The following is an 18068-nucleotide window of genomic DNA, read 5'->3' on the forward strand; positions in this document are numbered from 1 at the left end:
CCAGATGGTAAACCATAATCTTGCAATATAACGGTAAAAAATTAGGAATATGTCTAGTTGCATTGGTAAAGTTTTTTTGCAATGCATCTGGCCACTTTCCTTCTTTATTACCGTCATCTTGCGAGATCATAGTTGACAACCTGTGTCACTCACGATGAAGTTTTTAACTACATGGTGGCCCATAACCACGAATACATGTCGTTGCATGACTACTGCTACCGTTGATGTTTTTCAATGCATGTTCACTGCATTTTTACGATTTGAACTAGTCATCGTGCTGTAATTGTATGCTGAAAATTGCGGTCTAGGAACTGAAAGTTTTTTATATTATAAAATTTTAATATATTATATTAAGACTGCTGTCTCCTCCCTGAAAATGTCAAAGTTCGCTAACAGTGAGATGATCATCTACGTCCTTTTCTGTACCGATTTAGATTTTCGTGTTTCTTGAGTATTAATGTATTCACGGATTCTCCTCCTGAAATTTAGCCTGTTGTGCTCTATAATCCAAACTAAGTTCACTTTTCTACTTGTTTACAACAGTTCTTTACACAAATCCGATTCATGTGTTCACGATTGAGCAATCCGTGTGTTATAATTTATATAATTAGGAAAAATTGTTAAAAAGGCAATTATCTATTTTACGATGATCACCAAATTAAAATACATCCTAAATATCTCCATCATCACTAGAAGTAATGTTATAGACGAATCACATCTTTATATTCCACTTTCAGCTGTCAAGAAAGGAAAGATTTTGTAATTCAAAATGGCTACTGTTCGAAGACGACAATACCAATATCGACAAGGAGTTCAAGAACATCCACCTCCAGTTCAATTGCATTTTTTACATTGTACAGTCTGTTGGAAGAGACTTTGAAATAAACGAAGTTTACAAGGTGGACGAAAACTCTCCCCTAGTGACGTCGCTGTTTGGAACCTGGAATGCTCAACGAGGACTGCACACGCTGAATAGCCACCTCTACAGCATACGAGCAAGTCTGAACGGCCGCTCATTCCAGGTGAGATTAGTTGTGAGATGTGTCACCTGTAAAGGTCTTGTCTAACTGGTACATTACAATCTTATTTTTCTAGGTCGTGTCCTTTGTCTCCGCAAACATCCATCTGTCAGAGAAAGTGCTGAAAATATTGACAAGCCTCACCAACAGCACGTATGTAATGAATAACTCAACTGACAAAATTTTTCATCTTATAGGTATTATTTAGGTATAATTCTAGGTGTATAAAGGGAGTCCCAAACCATTTGGGTCAGATTGAAGCGTGTTGTAGTGGCTTCACCACCAATTATATTGAGATAAGGAACCGGTAGTCAGAAGCACGTATTTATTGTGTCATGGATACACGCAACAAGTAGCTCATAGTAACTGTTCATATCGACGACCGCCAGTCTTAATGCATATATTGCAAGAGTGCATGAACTTTTGCCACATTCTTGCAGAGATCCTGATTGTCTGTTGTACATTGGAACAGGTAGTGGGTGATAAACTTTATACACCCCTGACCACCAAGCAGCTCACTGAACAAAATGCAGCTCTTAGTAAGGATTTTATGTGACGACCGCACGCATAGCATTGGCCCATTAACTTGTGCCGCATGCAAACCCCTACCCATTGTTTCAGTTGTCTACTGTATCAAACAGTTTCTGATATGCCCCATCGTGAGGTGTGCTAATGTGTACAGTGCGTGACGTGTAATCAAAGATGCAATGTCACCCGCCACAAGAGTAGGCAGACATGCATATATTGTAAGTTGTGAGAAGAGGACATAATGGCCATAAAATAGCACTAATTTACAGAGAATGTTGTCCCAACAAGCGTGAACCTAACTGGAAGATGTATCTCCGTGGATACCAAGTTATGAGAGATGACGTCATTCACGCCAGCCAAGATTCCTGCCAAAGACATGTCCGAGCAACAGACTTTGAGATGATGGTGTTGGATCGTGTGGCCAGCCACCCAGCAATAAGCAATTGTCAGCTTGCCTATGAAATGCACACTTAGACGGATACATTATGGAGGGTAGTGGTAGAGCTGTTATTACACCCCTACCATACAGCAGATGTACTGGGACCAAAAGATTTTGAGCCATTCGTTCACTTCTATCAATGGGTTATCCACAGTAGTGCTGTAGTGCTGGACATACAGTTTGTATTGTTCAAGCATGAAGCCTCATTCACTCATGGCAGTGTATTACACAGCAATGTCTGGAGTGAGGACAGTCCCCATGCCACCACCCACATTGGTGGCCACCAGTAACGATTCTCCATCAATGTATGGATGGACACTGATCCAGATCACCTAACAAGACCTTATTATTAAGAAAACAGTCTTAATCGCAGGGGCCATCTTCAGGATGAACATATGGTCGACTGCTGGTGGCGTCACGTATACCAAGGTGTGGCAGGAGATTGGAAGTCCACAGTCGCCACAGAGAGGGGCCTGTGAACAGCGGGAAGACATGTGTCCAAAATGCAAGCACTTGAAACACCTCATAGGTGGTGGGATATACGATAAACCATAATCTTTACTTTGTCAGGCAGCGTATCCCCTTCAGAGGCCAAGATAAAGGCACCAGTATCAATGCGATTGTCCTTCCGACCCTTCTGAACACGCTGAACATCCCGCCATCCGAGAACATCCAGAAGTTCCTCATCAGTTTGAAGGATGAGGTCCCTATGAAAAATCACTCCTTGAACCATATTTAGAGACTGGTGGGGGGGGGGGGGAGGAGGTAATGGTCACATGAATTGTGCCAAGATGGTTACAGGCAAGAAGGGCCGCAGACTGGAGAGCTGAAGCAGTTTTGATCAACAATGAACCCGACCCCATTTTGCTCAGAGAGTCCACTTCGCGAAACTTGCCTTCAATGTGTTCCACAAAAAATAAAGGTTTGGTATTGGTGAAAGTATCCCCATCAGTCCTGGTGCAAACCAGATAGCGGGGGAAAGGTTTCGCGGCTAGCTGACAATCCTGATCCTCCTCCCAGGGGGTAATCATGGAAGGGAACGCCGAAGGGACAGGAGAAGCAGCACGAAAAGAATCAGTTCCACGCAGAGAGACGGCAGGAGAAGAGCGGCCAGAGTTCAGGACCCGTATGCGTTTCATTTGCATAGCGTCCACCCCGATACCACTCACTCCGAACAGGGGCTCTCCCCAAGGGCGCCACCCAGCCACAGCAAAGGCCGTCTGGCACGGTGGCCATTGCCGGGAGTTTGGATGCTCCAGGATGACGAGCAACCACTCCTAGGCTTACATGAAGAGGTCACAGATCAGGTATTAGAAGTGTGATCCCTGTGAGTTCAGGAGGTTCAACCAAAAGGGTACAAAGCGACTCCACCACACAGGCTGGTTACCGTGCTGGCTATGCACCCTAGCATCAGACAACGACGTGAAAGAATAGGTGGAATGAACTAAGAAGGCACATGTCAGAGACACTAGGTAAGGTGCTCTTCCCCAAATGGCTCACACTACGGAAAAGAAATTTAGTAATGGAGGTCAAACACCAGAGCGGGACCAGGGAATGCCAAAAAGATGAGGTGATTATGCAACAAAACCAAATTGGAAAGTCAACAGAACCAGGAGGATTGCGGAGCCAACTTAAATAAGGACACCAACAGAGAGAGAGGAGAGACCGAAGGGGAAGGAGCAAGGAGAGGAAAGGAGGGGAAGGACAAGGAAATGCAGCCCTGGGAAGAAGGAAGGCTGCAATAGTTCGGGGCCCCGTGCTCGCCACGCACGTACTCACGAAAGGACCGTGAGCCCCCTGGGGAAGGGGGGGGGGAGGGGGGGCTGCACTCGGAGAGAATTTCATTTTATCATTTATATCTGGAAATACTTTCCACACAATCATTACCGGCCATTCTCCAACAAATCAAGACAGTGAACGAAACAAGGAGGAAGCAGAATATTTCTGAGAAACACGCAATAACAAGCAACAACAGAAGTGAGAATTTGAAAGTGTAAATGAGAAAAATTCTGAACATCGATTCTGACCATTACCTTTCGAAAATTAACGTAAAGTATCAACCAAATAGACCTCAGAAAAAAAAGGGATCGATACTCAGACTCTCAAAGAAAACAATAAGATTTACCAAGAGGATCTATCGGTATTGAAGGTCAACAGCTGGGAGGAAGCAAAAGCAGTTGGGAACCCTGAGGAAAGAAGAAGGAAAGAGAAACACGGATGGTGGAACAAAATGTGTGATGAAACCCTAGATAAGAGACTAAATGCTTGTAAAAGCTTGTACTCAAACCACTCTGAGAGAAAACGTAGACATCTGTAGTTAAAAAAACAACTACTACATAGATTACTAGAGGAAAAAAAGAAAGTACGACAAAAAATAGTTTAGAAAATCTAGCGGAACACTTCAAGAAAAATAACGCCAGGGAATTTTGTAGAACTTTCAAGAAAGAACTACAACAGTATCATGCCTTTGTTTCAAAATACAAGACTGTACTTTAGCATTAAGTAACAAGGAGGAATACAACTTTTAGCCGACTACTTTAGCACTCCTGAGAACTGTGAGGAACTCTGAAGAGTCTAAACTTCATGAGACAATCAAATGTAAATGCACATTCAAAACCATCGAGCCTCGTGAGAGTAATAAATTCAGCGAAGAACTAAAAAAATAAAAAAAGAGACTAGAGCGGACGGAATAGTAGAGGAGATGTTTAAATATGGAGTGGACAAGCAACAGAAGACTTACATCATGTGATCCGTGATAACTGAGGAAAGGACACAATACACGCTGCCTGGAAATTAGCCCTTATACACCCACTCAGTATGAATCGAGACTGGAACATTCCAAACAATTGCCATCTAATTTCGTCACCACCAACTTCCTACAAAATATTTTCCAAAGTCTTATGAAACTTAATAGGAAACAAACAGATGAATACCAACCAGACTTCAGAAAAGGATGACCCTTTGTGGAAGAGAGTGTCTGTCTGAAAACCATTCTCAGAGCAAGTTCAATACGAGGCAGAACTACTTTAGTTGTGTTCGTTGATTTTGAAAAATCATATGGCGTAATCGACAAGCAGAAGCTTTTCAGTGTTCTGGAAGAATTCGGAACAGGTGCAAAAATTTGGGCAATTATAAATCAAACGCTAATTGAAGCCATCTCCAACGTAAAATTTGATGGGGGAATTTCAGAGCCCTTGAAGACTAAGACTAATGTTAGACAGGGTGTGGACTGTTGCTCATTTTGTTTAACATGTTTCTGGAAATGATAATGAGATAATGGAAGGTAGCTATGAAAGAATGAGTGGAAGGAATCTGTTTAGGTCCAAAGAAGAAGGGTTTGAAAGTGGATGATTTCATATTGTTTGCCGGTCAGGACAAATAAGCTCTGATGAGCTCTGTTAATGATCGAAAACCTGCAGTGGATATCAGGAAAAACAGAACTCATGCTCTACGAAAAAATAAAATACATGGAGTGCAAAAATGATGGAGAAACTCGTCTGAATACAAGGTCTGGAAGAATCAAGAGAAGGGATAAATTCAGGCACATTGATGAATGGAGCCATCTGACTGGGCTTAATAAAGAAGTAAACAAAGGACGAACCAGAAAGATAGTACTAAAATACAGGTTGGTACAGAACAAACATAGCAAAAGAACAATCTCCTACCGTGAAGGCCAGTTGAGCCGAACCTTCCCTCTCGCATGGTTCCGTGACCTGCATCAGATGGGTCGCTGAGACCCAGATCGCTCCACAAAACTCAGATGCTCAAAGGAAAAAAGTTAAGCTTTTAATGAAAAGCACTAACTCTTAGGTACCGACTTTTCCATGATTCAGTATAAAGATATTCACTACCTAAGAAATCAGAAACGTGACGCATATCAACTCACACTTTACTACAAGATTCAGTGTTGACAACTGATAAAAAACGTTCGATGAAAATAAATCGTACACTCAACATTTGACTAACGTGAAATAAAATAATAGCAACACCGAAAGGATAGGAAAAGTTATACGATAGGGGAGTAGGATCAGTAGACATCAGCTCCCTAACACAATTAATTTAGTGCTGCGGATAAATAACAGTGACTGTGCAATCGTATCGGAAAGAAGAAGAAAGTTAGCAATGCAACTCTGCCTGATCGTCCACCTGTGGGTGAACCTACTTGAATTTATTAGCCGGCTGCTGTGGCCGAGCGGTTCTAGGCGCCTCAGTCTGGAACTGCGAGACCGCTACGGTCGTAGGTTCGAATCCTGCCTCGGGCATGGATGTGTGTGATGTCCTTAGGTTAGTTAGGTTTGAGTAGTTCTAAGTACTAGGGGACTGCTGATCTCAGATGTTAAGTCCCATAGTGCTCAGAGCCATTTTTTAAATTTAATAAAATGGTGAAAAATTCCGAACTTCGTTTCATACTAGCAAGCCAGTGCTGCCAGATATTCTCACCACAGTTGCCGAACGCGAGCGAACAGCTATATACCGGGTGATAAAAACGTCAGTATAAATTTGAAAACTTAATAAATCACGGAATAATGTAGATAGAGAGGTAAAAATTGACACACATGCTTGGAATGACATGGGGTTTTATTACAAGAAAAAAAACATATTGCTAGACACGTGAAAGATCTCTTGCGCGCGTCGTTTGGTGATGATCGTGTGCTCAGCCGCCACTTTCGTCATGCTTGGCCTCCCAGGTCCCCAGATCTCAGTCCGTGCGATTATTTGCTTTGGGGTTACCTGAATTCGCAAGTGTATCGTGATACATCTCTAGGGATGCTGAAAGACAACATCCGACGCCAATGCCTCACCATAACTCCGGACATGCTTTACAGTGCTGTTCACAACATTATTCCTCTACTACAACTATTGTTGAGGAAAGACGGTGGACATATTGAGCATTTCCTGTAAAGAACATCATCTTTGGTTTGTCTTACTTTGTTGTGCTAATTATTGCTATTCTGATTAGATGAAGCACCATCTGTCGGTCATTTTTTGAACGTTTGTATTTTTTTAGTTCTAATAAAACCCCATGTCACTCCAAGCATGTGTGTTAATTTGTACCTCTCTATCTACATTATTCCGTGATTTATTCAGTTTCCAAATTTATACTGTGTTTTTGATCATCCGGTATTATGTTGATGGGTGTCGCCAGAACTCGTCTAACAGTTCACGTGGCCACTCAAGCAGCCAGAAGTCGCAAAGTCAAAGCTGTCTGCTGCAGCCGAAGTTGGAAAGCAGAAAGTGTGCACTCCGTGCCAAAAAAGAGGTGAACAGAAAGACTGCCCGAGCAGAACTGAGTCCCTCCTATGATTGCCCACAAATGAAAAAAAATATTCGTTAGTTGCTAGCCAATGGCGTAAAAGTATTGCTGTTTTACCCCTACAAAAAATTCTCCAAACGACTGGTTTCCTGGCTCTCTGTCCTGAGAATTCTGCATTCAAGAGCCTCTATCATCGCTTCCGTAGTATCGTGGCTTATCGATTCTACGGGAGCCGGTGCCTCCATGAAAATTCCTGCAGGCGCCACAAGTGGCGCTTTGAACACCGCTCCAATAGGACGACCTGACCAATGGAGAACCTTAAGGCCATCGATCAATGAAGCCCGCCGGGACGGTGTTATAAGCAACAGGCACCAGGGCACCGCTTTCTCGTTCTAGATTGGTTCCAAGTTGCTAGTTGGAGACGAAAGTCACACCGAGTTGTTGATAGTTGGCTCTACCAGCAAACATTTAGTGTATACAGACGCACCCGGTGTCTGGCCTCGGCTTACAGCTAGCCATGGCTGCCACAAGTTTCAGCAGTATAGCTGTTCTGCAGCAACAAGCTGAGTGAAATATATTTATTTAGAGTGTACTTGTGTCAACTAATTTTTTGCTTGCCTGTCCAGATTCCTACAGCGACAGAGCCCATTGGCCAGATTCCACCCATTTATCGTTAGCAGCGAGGATTTAACATTCAGCTCCTCGGAACGTAACGGTTGCCGACTGGCACCATAACAGGGTCACTTATTGATTCCGTTAATCTGTTGTCTATATTAAGAACACCCAATGTGCTGCTCTCTTGTGCGCGGGAAAAGGAAGCAGTCTGCCATCACACCAAACTTTTGGCGTCTGTATGTTGCACGCTTACACCAAGTGGCAAAAAAAATTGTCTGACAAAATTTTGTTGTTTTCGGGAGAGACAACGAGATAGCGGTCTGTTTGAATGGGCCCTCTACATCTACATCTACATCTACATGATTACTCTGCAATTCACATTTAAGTGCTTGGCAGAGGGTTCATCGAACCACAATCATACTATCTCTCTACCATTCCACTCCCGAACAGCGCGCGGGAAGAACGAACACCTAAACCTTTCTGTTCGAGCTCTGATTTCTCTTATTTTATTTTGATGATCATTCCTACCTATGTAGGTTGGGCTCAACAAAATATTTTCGCATTCGGAAGAGAAAGTTGGTGACTGAAATTTCGTAAATAGATCTCGCCGCGACGAAAAACGTCTTTGCTTTAATGACTTCCATCCCAATTTGCGTATCATATCTGCCACACTCTCTCCCCTACTACGTGATAATACAAAGCGAGCTGCCCTTTTTTGCACCCTTTCGATGTCCTCCGTCAATCCCACCTGGTAAGGATCCCACACCACGCAGCAATATTCTAACAGAGGACTAACGAGTGTAGTGTAAGCTGTCTCTTTAGTGGACTTGTTGCATCTTCTAAGAGTCCTGCCAATGAAACGCAACCTTTGGCTCGCCTTCCCCACAATATTATCTATGTGGTCTTTCCAACTGAAGTTGTTCGCAATTTTAACACTCAGGTACTTAGTTGAATTGACAGCCTTGAGAATTTTACTATTTATCGAGTAACCGAATTCCAACGGATTTCTTTTGGAACTCATGTGGATCACCTCACACTTTTCGTTATTAGGCGTCAACTGCCACCTGCCACACCATACAGCAATCTTTTCTAAATCGCTTTGCAACTGATACTGGTCTTCGGATGACCTTACTAGACGGTAAATTACAGCATCATCTGCGAACAACCTAAGAGAACTGCTCAGATTGTCACCCAGGTCATTTGTATAGATCAGGAACAGCAGAGGTCCCAGGACGCTTCCCTGGGGAACACCTGATATCACTTCAGTTTCGTTCGATGATTTGTCGTCTATTACCACGAACTGCGACCTTCCTGACAGGAAATCACGCATCCAGTCGCACAACTGAGACGATACCCCATAGGCCGCAGCTCGATTAGAAGTCGCTTGTGAGGAACGGGGTCAAAAGCTTTCCGGAAATCTAGAAATACGGAATCAACTTGAGACCCCTGTCGATAGCAGCCATTACTTCGTGCGTATAAAGAGCTAGCTGCGTTGCACAAGAACGATGTTTTCTGAAACCATGCTGATTACGTATCAATAGATCGTTCCCTTCGAGGTGATTCATAATGTTTGAATACGGTATATGCTCCAAAACCCTACTGCAAACCGACGTCAAAGATATAGGTCTGTAGTTCGATGGATTACACCTACTACCCTTCTTAAACACTGGTGCGACCTGCGCAATTTTCCAATCTGTAGGTAGAGATCTATCGGTGAGCGAGCGGTTGTATATGATTGCTAAGTAGGGGGCTATTGTATCAGCGTAATCTGAAAGGAACCTAATCGGTATACAATCTGTCTTCCATCTCCCTGGGGCCAGAGGCAACGCATTCAAGAGAAAACATCTCGCCCGAAGGCATAGCTGTAAACTCTCCATTCTGTTGCTAAGTCGCGTGTCCATGGACACCGTTTTTAAGCTTTCTGCTGCATTCTTGTTTTGCGTTCTGCATCCTAAAAAGCCCAAGGGAAAAGAATTTAGCTACGAGGCATCAGCCCGTCGCCAGAACTCAAACAATGCAGTCATCCTGCGGCATAACTGACCGGTGTCGAGATGGCGTGGGTAAGGGCTTCACCTTGCGCTGCCGGTTTACACAGCGCGGGGGATTATCTCAGTTTCTCAACACCAGGTCAGTCGAAAGTTGGTTTCGTAGAATCCTCTCCTCACAAGCGAGTCGAGGAAGATCAGCAATTACATGCGCAGAGAAGAAAAATACGGTTTGACTTCAACGATCACTGTTACTGAATTGCAGCTCGAATAAGTATAAATTTGATCAGCTCACACGATTTGAGACGACGCTTAATTAGAGTTGCACATCAAAATAATGAGGACTGTCAAGCCGAAAACGGCTTTTCACTATACCATTTAAGCCATAAGCAATTTACAGTTTAGAGTGCCTGATACTGAATAAGAAAGGATAAATGGAACAATTAGCGAAGAAAGAAAGAAAAAATTTAAGGAAGACCCTCTGACCGGCAAAAGAAATGTCTGATATGTGGAAGAAAAAGAAAAATCGACGTCTGTATAAACCGGTGGAGAAGATCACGGACACTATACGCAAGAGACAGTTGAAATCTTACGAGCACTGTTCCACAAAGAACGAATGGAAAGTGACAAAGAAAATCTTTAATCACATCACCACACTAAAGGCGAACGCACATAAGGTTGAGGAAATAAGTAACGAAGTTGGCATCAGTTGGAAAGATATCTAGGATAAAGAGGTACTTCTAAGAAGGTTAAAAAATTCAGGGAGTTACGGGAAATTAGTGTATAAAGACCAAGTAATCTGAACAGGGGAGTGGAGGAGGAACCTCAGAATGAAGAGATTCTGGGAGAAGAAGTCACACAGTCAACATGGATTCAGAAAACATCGTTCCTGTGAAACACAACTTTCTCCTTATTCACATGAAGTGTTGAGTGCTATTGGCAAGGGATTTCAGATCGATTCCGTATTTCTGGATTTCCGGAAGGCTTGTGACACTGTACCGCACAAGCGGTTTGTAGTGAAATTACACGCTTGTGGAATATCGTCTCAGTTATGTGTCTGGATTCGTAATTTCCTGTCAGAGAGGTCACAGTTCGTAGTAACCGATGGAAAGTCATCGAGTACAAAGGAAGTGATTTTTGACGTTCTCCAAGGTAGTGTTATATGCCCTTTGCTGTTTCTCATCTATATCAAAGATTTGGGAGACAATCTGAGCAGCCGTCTTAGGTTGTTTGCAGATGACGCTTTCTTTATCGACTTATAGTCATCATAAATAAGATCATCACAAATTGAAACCGATTTAGAAAAGATATATATATGGTACGAAAATTGCCAGTTGACCCTAAACAACGAAAATTGTGAGGTTATCCACATGACTGCTAAAAGGAACTCGTTAAACTTCTGTTACACGGTGAATCAGTCGAATCTAAAGGCCGTAAATTCAACTAAATACCTACGAATTACCACTACGAACAACTTAAATTGAAAGGAACACACAGAAAATGTTGTGGGGAAGGCTAACCGAAGACTGCGTTTTATTACTGGAACACTTAGAAAATGTAACAGATCTACTGAAGAGACTGCCTACACTATGTTTGTCCGTTCTCTTTTAGAATACTGCTGCGCAATGTGGGATTCTTACCAGATAGGATTGACGGAGTACATCGAAAAAGTTCAAAGAAGTGCAGCACGTTTTGTATTATCGCGAAATAGGGGAGAGAGTGTCAATGAAATGACACAGGATTTGGCGTGGACATCATCAAAACAAAGGCGTTAGGAGTTTTTCGTTGCGGCAGAATCTTCTCGCGAAGTTCCAATCACCATCTTTCTCCTGTGAATGCGACAATAGTTTGTTGACACCGATCGACATAGGGAGAAACGATCACCATGATAAAATAAGGGAAATCAGAGCTCATAGGGAAAGATATAGGAGTTCGTTCTTTACGCGGGCTATACGAGATTGGAATAACAGAGAACTGTGAAGGTGATTCGATGGACCCTATGCCAGCAAACAATCTAATGTTTCCCGTGATCCAGAGTAGGTAAAGTAAAAAAGGAAGTTTCCAGTCGATTTCGTGCCAGGTACATTATAATTTTGCGCTAGATGCATTAAGTAACATCGGGCAGTAATGTAGTGGGACCTGATCTGCTCTTATTCATGTGCCACCGGCTAGCTTGCAACACTTGGTGAGCCAGACCCGGATCGCATTCGGGTGTAGGATTGACGATCGTTGTTGCGGTACGCCGGTCAACCTGTAGTTTTGAGGCAGTTTTCGACCATTGATCAAGCAAATACAGGGCTGATCTGCAATCCCCCTCTCAGAAAATACGATGCACAAACATCTAAAATACGATAACACATGGGGCAAAGTATACACAATCCACAGACAGACGACTCTAGCGATTTCCCTCTCTGAAGTTAACTGAAAAATGTGGCCACATTGATGGCATCTGACAACAAAGTTAAATAAAGTGATCAAATAAACTAAATCATGAAAAGCAGCGGAGCATCTACGACGGCATAAGCACTAGGAAAGACAGAATCTCTTGGACAAAGAAGCCATAATCATCCGGTTCCAAGTGACAATGTAACATGTAAGATGCAATCCAGTAATCATGCATCGTTCTCTCCAACATACCGTTCGAGAAACATTCTTGGTAGGCAAGGACGTTTAGCACGTTTCGTAGGAACACTGTGGCCTTAAGCAAGTCCTTACGTGTCAATGTACTGCGATCCGCAAATTGTCTGCTTCATACAAGAAGCTGTCATTCTTGTAACGATGTTTCCCGCCTATCAGTCTATAATCCTGGCATATCTGCATGAATAATCCTGTCCATATTACGAACAGTAGTATCTTTTGCCGGCCGGAGTGGCCGAGCGGGTCTAGGCGCTTCAGTCTGGAACCGCGCGATCTCTACGGTCGCAGGTTCGAATCCTGCCTCGGGCATGGATGTGTGTGATGTCCTTGGGTTAGTTAAGTTTAAGTAGTTCTAAGTTCTAGGAGACTGATGACCTCCGCTGTTATGTCCCAAAGTGCTCAGAGCCATTTGAGCCATTTTTGAGTAGTATACTTTAATATTCGAGATATCACAAACTTTACAAATGGTTCAAATGGCTCTGAGCACTATGGGACTTAACATCTTAGGTCATCAGTCCCCTAGAACTTAGAACTACTTAAACCTAACTAACCTAAGGACATCACACACATCCATGCCCGAGGCAGGATTCGAACCTGCGACGTAGCAGTCCCGCGGTTCCGGACTGCAGCGCCTAGAACCGCACGGCCACCGCGGCCGGCACAAACTTTACACGTTGCCTAATTGTTGCAGGTATAAGATGGCAGCATACCCAGAACAAGTACCAGGCTACGAGGAAGAGAACCAGACTTGGAACGGCTTGATTGGCATGCTACAACAGGGGACTGCAGAGATTATAATTGACTTACTCACGCTGACAGCCGACAGGTTCCGCGTTACTGACTTCTCCAGAACCGTTTATGAGGACAGGTACGGCAAACCTCTCTCGTGAGATATTTAATTACGAACGCCTTTCTAGTAGATTGCTGCCCTTGTAAGCACCGTGTGCCCCCACACGTAATATTTCTTAGAGATAAAACGTAATTTTCTCTTATTTTCACAGAGAGTCGGGCTCGCTATAGGCGGTAGGTTAAATAACAGACAATTAGAAAAGCATACACTGATCAGCCAGAACATCATAACTACCGAATTACTATCGATATAAACCCGTCCAGTAGCGTCACCTGGCAAGGAATGACAGGTAGTCAGACACACGCACGGTACATTTTGTATCAGTGCGCGTGCGGTCGGTGTGTAGAATGGGGAAGGTGCGCGATGTATCTGTGTTTGACCGAGGGCAGATTGTGATGGCCAGGAGGCTCCGCACCAGCATTTCGGGATCTACACGATTTGTCGGGCGTTCGAGATGTCGGACGTCGTAGACTGGTAAAGCAGGACAGGTGGGGAACTGTGGCAGAGCTAACTAAGACTTTAATGCTTGGCAGAGTACAAGGGTGTCTGAACGCACAGTCCACCGGACACTCCTAAAGATGACCTCCGCAGCTGACGACCCTTGCATCTGCCAATGTTAATACCACAACATGGTGACTAAGACAAAAACGGCCACGTGACCATCAGCAGAGGAAGTGGCGCAGTGGCAGAGCGTTGCATGGTCTGATGAATCCCGATACCCAAGGAACAGCACCTTCACACCTGTACTGCCGGACGCACACAAGCGGACGGTGGCTCCATTATGCTCTGGGGAACATTTATTGGGCATCCATGGGTGGAGCTCGTGCAAGGCACAATGGCGGCCGAGGAGAATCGTATACTGGTTGCAGACCACGTACACCCCTTCATCACGATTATGTTTCCCGACGGTAGTGGCAATTTTCAGTACGATAATGCAACACGTCACAAGGCCAAGAGTGTTACGGTATGGTTCGAGGAACGCAGTGGCGAGTTACAATTGATGTACTGCCTCCGCATCTCACTAGTTTTGAACCCTATCGAACATTCCTGGGATGTGATTGAACCTGGCGTCAGAGCTCATTTATTTCAGGAGTCATAAACGGTTACGAAAACGAATAATCCTGACCAAATAGAGAGCAATATGTCATACAGGGATTAGTGACCATTAACCCTTTGTAGGTAGATTGAATACCGAAAATCCAAACCAACCAAAGACAAACGCAAAATACATCTACTTAAAAAAGCAGATAAAACTTCACTTGACACCTTTGTAAGAGAGAATAATCGCCGTTCCTTCTAATCTGGATATGTAGGCTTACACCAGATGTGGTTTAAATTCAAAGAAATAGCATAGATGGCAGTTGAGAGATATGTAACAAATAATATAGTAAGATGTAATACTGATCCCCCATGGTACAGAAAACAAGTCAGAACATTGTGCAGAAGCAACGAAAAAAACGTGTCAAATTTAAAAGAACGCAAAATCCCCCAGATTGGCGAAGTTTTACAGAAGCTCGAAATTTAACGCGAAATTGAGTGCGAGATGCTTTAATAGTTTCCACAGCAAAATTCTGTCTTGAAATCTGGCAGAAAACCCAAAGAGATTTTCGTCGTATGCAAAGTACAGCAGTCACCAGTCGCACGATCCAGTCAGTACCTTCACTGCACAATAAGAACGGTAATCATCCCATGTAGGCTTTCACGGCCGGCGTCTTCATCAGTAAACACTTCCGGGCTAAGTTGCCGTGGTCGATCTGTAGAACTTCTACAGAAGTTCTACAGACCGACCACGGCAACTTAGCCCGGAAGTGTTTACTGATGAAGAATGGTAATGTTTTTGGTGACAGTGCTACTAAATCATTTACTAAACACGGTTTTGCGAAATTCTTTCACAAAGAGGACAAGTAAATATTCCAGAATTTGAATCAAGAACAACCGCCATCATGAGTAGATATCCACAGTGTGGCGAAGCAACTCAATACATTTGAGAAAGACAAGGTTTCCGGTTCAGATTGTATACCAATCAGGTTCCTTTCAGAGTATGCTGATACAATAGCTCAGTACTTAGCAATCATATACAACAGCTCGTTGTAGAAAGTTCCGTACCCAAATACTGCAAAATTTCATAAGTCACATTAGTACCATGGAAAGAAAATAGGAGTAATTCATATCACTAATGTTGATTGTCAGTAGGAGACGAGGTCTGTTGAAAAATTTCCAGAATTTTGTCCACAACATTTTTCTACGCTTACCTTTTACTTACTATGCATGGAATCCTTCGAAATACTCTCCTCCACATTTGATACATCGATCGCAACGCCGTTTCAACTTCCGGAAGCAGTCTTGGTACGCCTCTTGCTGGATCGCCCGAAGCACCGTCTGCGCATTTTCTTTTATCTCGTCTTTCGTTGCAAATCTTCGTCCTTTCAACGGGGTTTTTAACTTTGGAAATAAAAAGAAGTCCGTAGGGGAGAGTATGGAAGATGAGGCAGTGTGTATATTTTAGTTTATGCAACTGACAATATGTCTCTTTATTGTGCCAAACATTCATTTTTGTCAACCGTCATGTTCAGTTTTATGAATATGTTTTAAATTTTTTTATTGTATAGCTAAAGAGAGCCAATTTGTACCCATATACAGTCTGCCCCCCCGCCTATATGTAGGGAAGGCGCGTTAAATAACAATAAAGGGGAAAAAAGGATATTGTGTCACGACCCCATATCACCCAAAATCAGCTTTTGACAAAGTTCTTCAATGTATAGACGTCATGGTTTTACAGTTTTATTATCAATACAGACATAGAAAGGTGAGGCAGAAAATTACTCTGTCCCACACCTGTCTCGCGAAATGACCACAAAGAGAAAATCAGATGCGTCGTAGCTTATCATGCGGGTTACCGGAAATCATCTTCCTATGCTCCAGCATTGAATGGAACGCTGAAGGTCGGAAATGGTAGTGGCACCAAAAAATTTTCCACCAACACTTTTTAGATGGCTTGCGTATTACAGATGTAGACGTAGCTCAAATTGATTCCTCAGAAGAACTATATCAGTGCAATTTCCTTTATCGATTATTGGGCACAGTTTTTGTGTGATCTAAATTGTCTAGAATTTAATCATTCATTTGTTTTGTGTTTTACAGGATTGTTTTGTTCATCAGAAACAACATGCCACTTGACCATGGATGGTGGCTTATGATGTCTGCTTTCAGCTGGGATCTCTGGTTAGCAGTGACGATGGTCGTCATTTTGCAGAACTCCTGTTTGTTTCTCATGAGACATGTAGTCAAGAGACAAACGACAGAACTCTCTCACATTACTTGTAAGTGGTACTGTAGTCTTTATTCCTTACGTAAAAATAATAATTATCATGTTAATTAAATAAACTGCATAAAAAACGCCGGCTTCTCTTAGAATCGTGTACAGGACAGCATCCTGAATATTTTTCAAAACGGAATCCCTGTCCAGGAAATGCATAGGCACGCACAGTGCCTGCCACGAATTTTATAACGTCGGCGTCAATTTGTCTGATTAGTTATCCTTCCCATTAATGACCAGTGTCAGATGGATTCCTGAATTGCCCCTAATATCATTCCTGCACATGCATGCATGTATCCGTAGTCCTTTGTCGTCGTCATAATTGACTAGCTGTGTTGTGTAACGTTTGTGACAGCATTACATCGCAGACAAACATACAAGTAACAAAATTATTGATCTGCTGTTTGCATAAATCAAAATTGATAACAGCTAAGCTGCTGCATGATTTTATATGGCAAAATATCCCAACAGAGATATTCTGCATCACTGACTTTCACAACTGAGAGAAGGCAACGAGAGACCGAACAGTCGCAAGCACGTATGATATTTCTCACTTGGTGTTTTCCCAAAACTGCAGGGTGTACTTCCAGCACAGCGTCTTATTTGTTCATTTTCCAGTAGTGCTCTGTGGTACTGGGAAATTTTCTGTGGGTATGGGAGTTCTTACGAATATTGTATCAATGCTACTGTATTTCTGTCCATCATTTGCTGTCAAAAATGGACGACAGCCATCAACACTCAATTTGAAAAAGGAACGTTTTGGAACATTTCGAAAAGGAACTGTCCTCCAGCAAGTGGCGCAGCACTGGATGTGAGAGCTTAAGTTTGCAGATCGTGACTCACAGTAATGTATCCTGTCCAGTTAGGTCAGCTATTCGGAATTTTATCACTCAGTTTATGCAGAATTTTTGTTCGTGAATACCACGTGGTCGCGGATTGTGAGAATCGTTACATGTCACAGTTACTGATTCTCGGAATAAAACTTCCAAATTAGTTTCAGAATGTCTTCTGTGGTGCAACTATTAACAGTTTATTCTTATCGATGAATTCTTATTCACTTACTTCGTGCACTCAAGCCAAAGGAACGACCGTTTGCTAACCACGTGCATACTGGTTAAGTTTTTTTCTTTATTCTTGTATTTGTCCTGTATATCTGTTATACTTGTATATGTGCATGAATGTCGCCGTTAAAAGATTGCTCTGACTCTTCCATAATTAATAATTAATGATAAATCGCGCTGGGGTCCCCAAGACGCAATTTTGTAACTCAGCCGAGAGTGTTACGAAGAACAACCACCATCATCCATTTATTAGTTGATTAGCTTATTAGTTTGTTCATCTGCTCTTGAATAAACGTGATATTTTTATCAGAGCACATGCTTACATATTTCCTCGCAAACTTCCATTTTACGCCCTACTGCAACC

The 18068-nt window shown here is 42.8% G+C and overlaps 1 protein-coding gene across 1 annotated transcript in view; it reads left to right on the plus strand.

Moving 5' to 3' along the window:
- Positions 1–1105: 1105 nt before the first annotated feature.
- Positions 1106–18068, plus strand: part of LOC124805522 (glutamate receptor ionotropic, kainate 5-like) — a 169548-nt gene continuing 152585 nt past the window's right edge. Inside the window, exons 1-3 of the mRNA XM_047266088.1 lie at positions 1106–1172; positions 13169–13345; positions 16469–16647. Coding sequence (XP_047122044.1) covers positions 13176–13345; positions 16469–16647 — 349 coding nt within the window. The 5' untranslated portion in view covers positions 1106–1172; positions 13169–13175. The remainder of the gene's footprint in view (positions 1173–13168; positions 13346–16468; positions 16648–18068) is intronic.

This window comes from Schistocerca piceifrons, chromosome 7 (genome assembly GCF_021461385.2).
Source record: "Schistocerca piceifrons isolate TAMUIC-IGC-003096 chromosome 7, iqSchPice1.1, whole genome shotgun sequence".
Classification (NCBI taxonomy): domain Eukaryota; kingdom Metazoa; phylum Arthropoda; class Insecta; order Orthoptera; family Acrididae; genus Schistocerca; species Schistocerca piceifrons.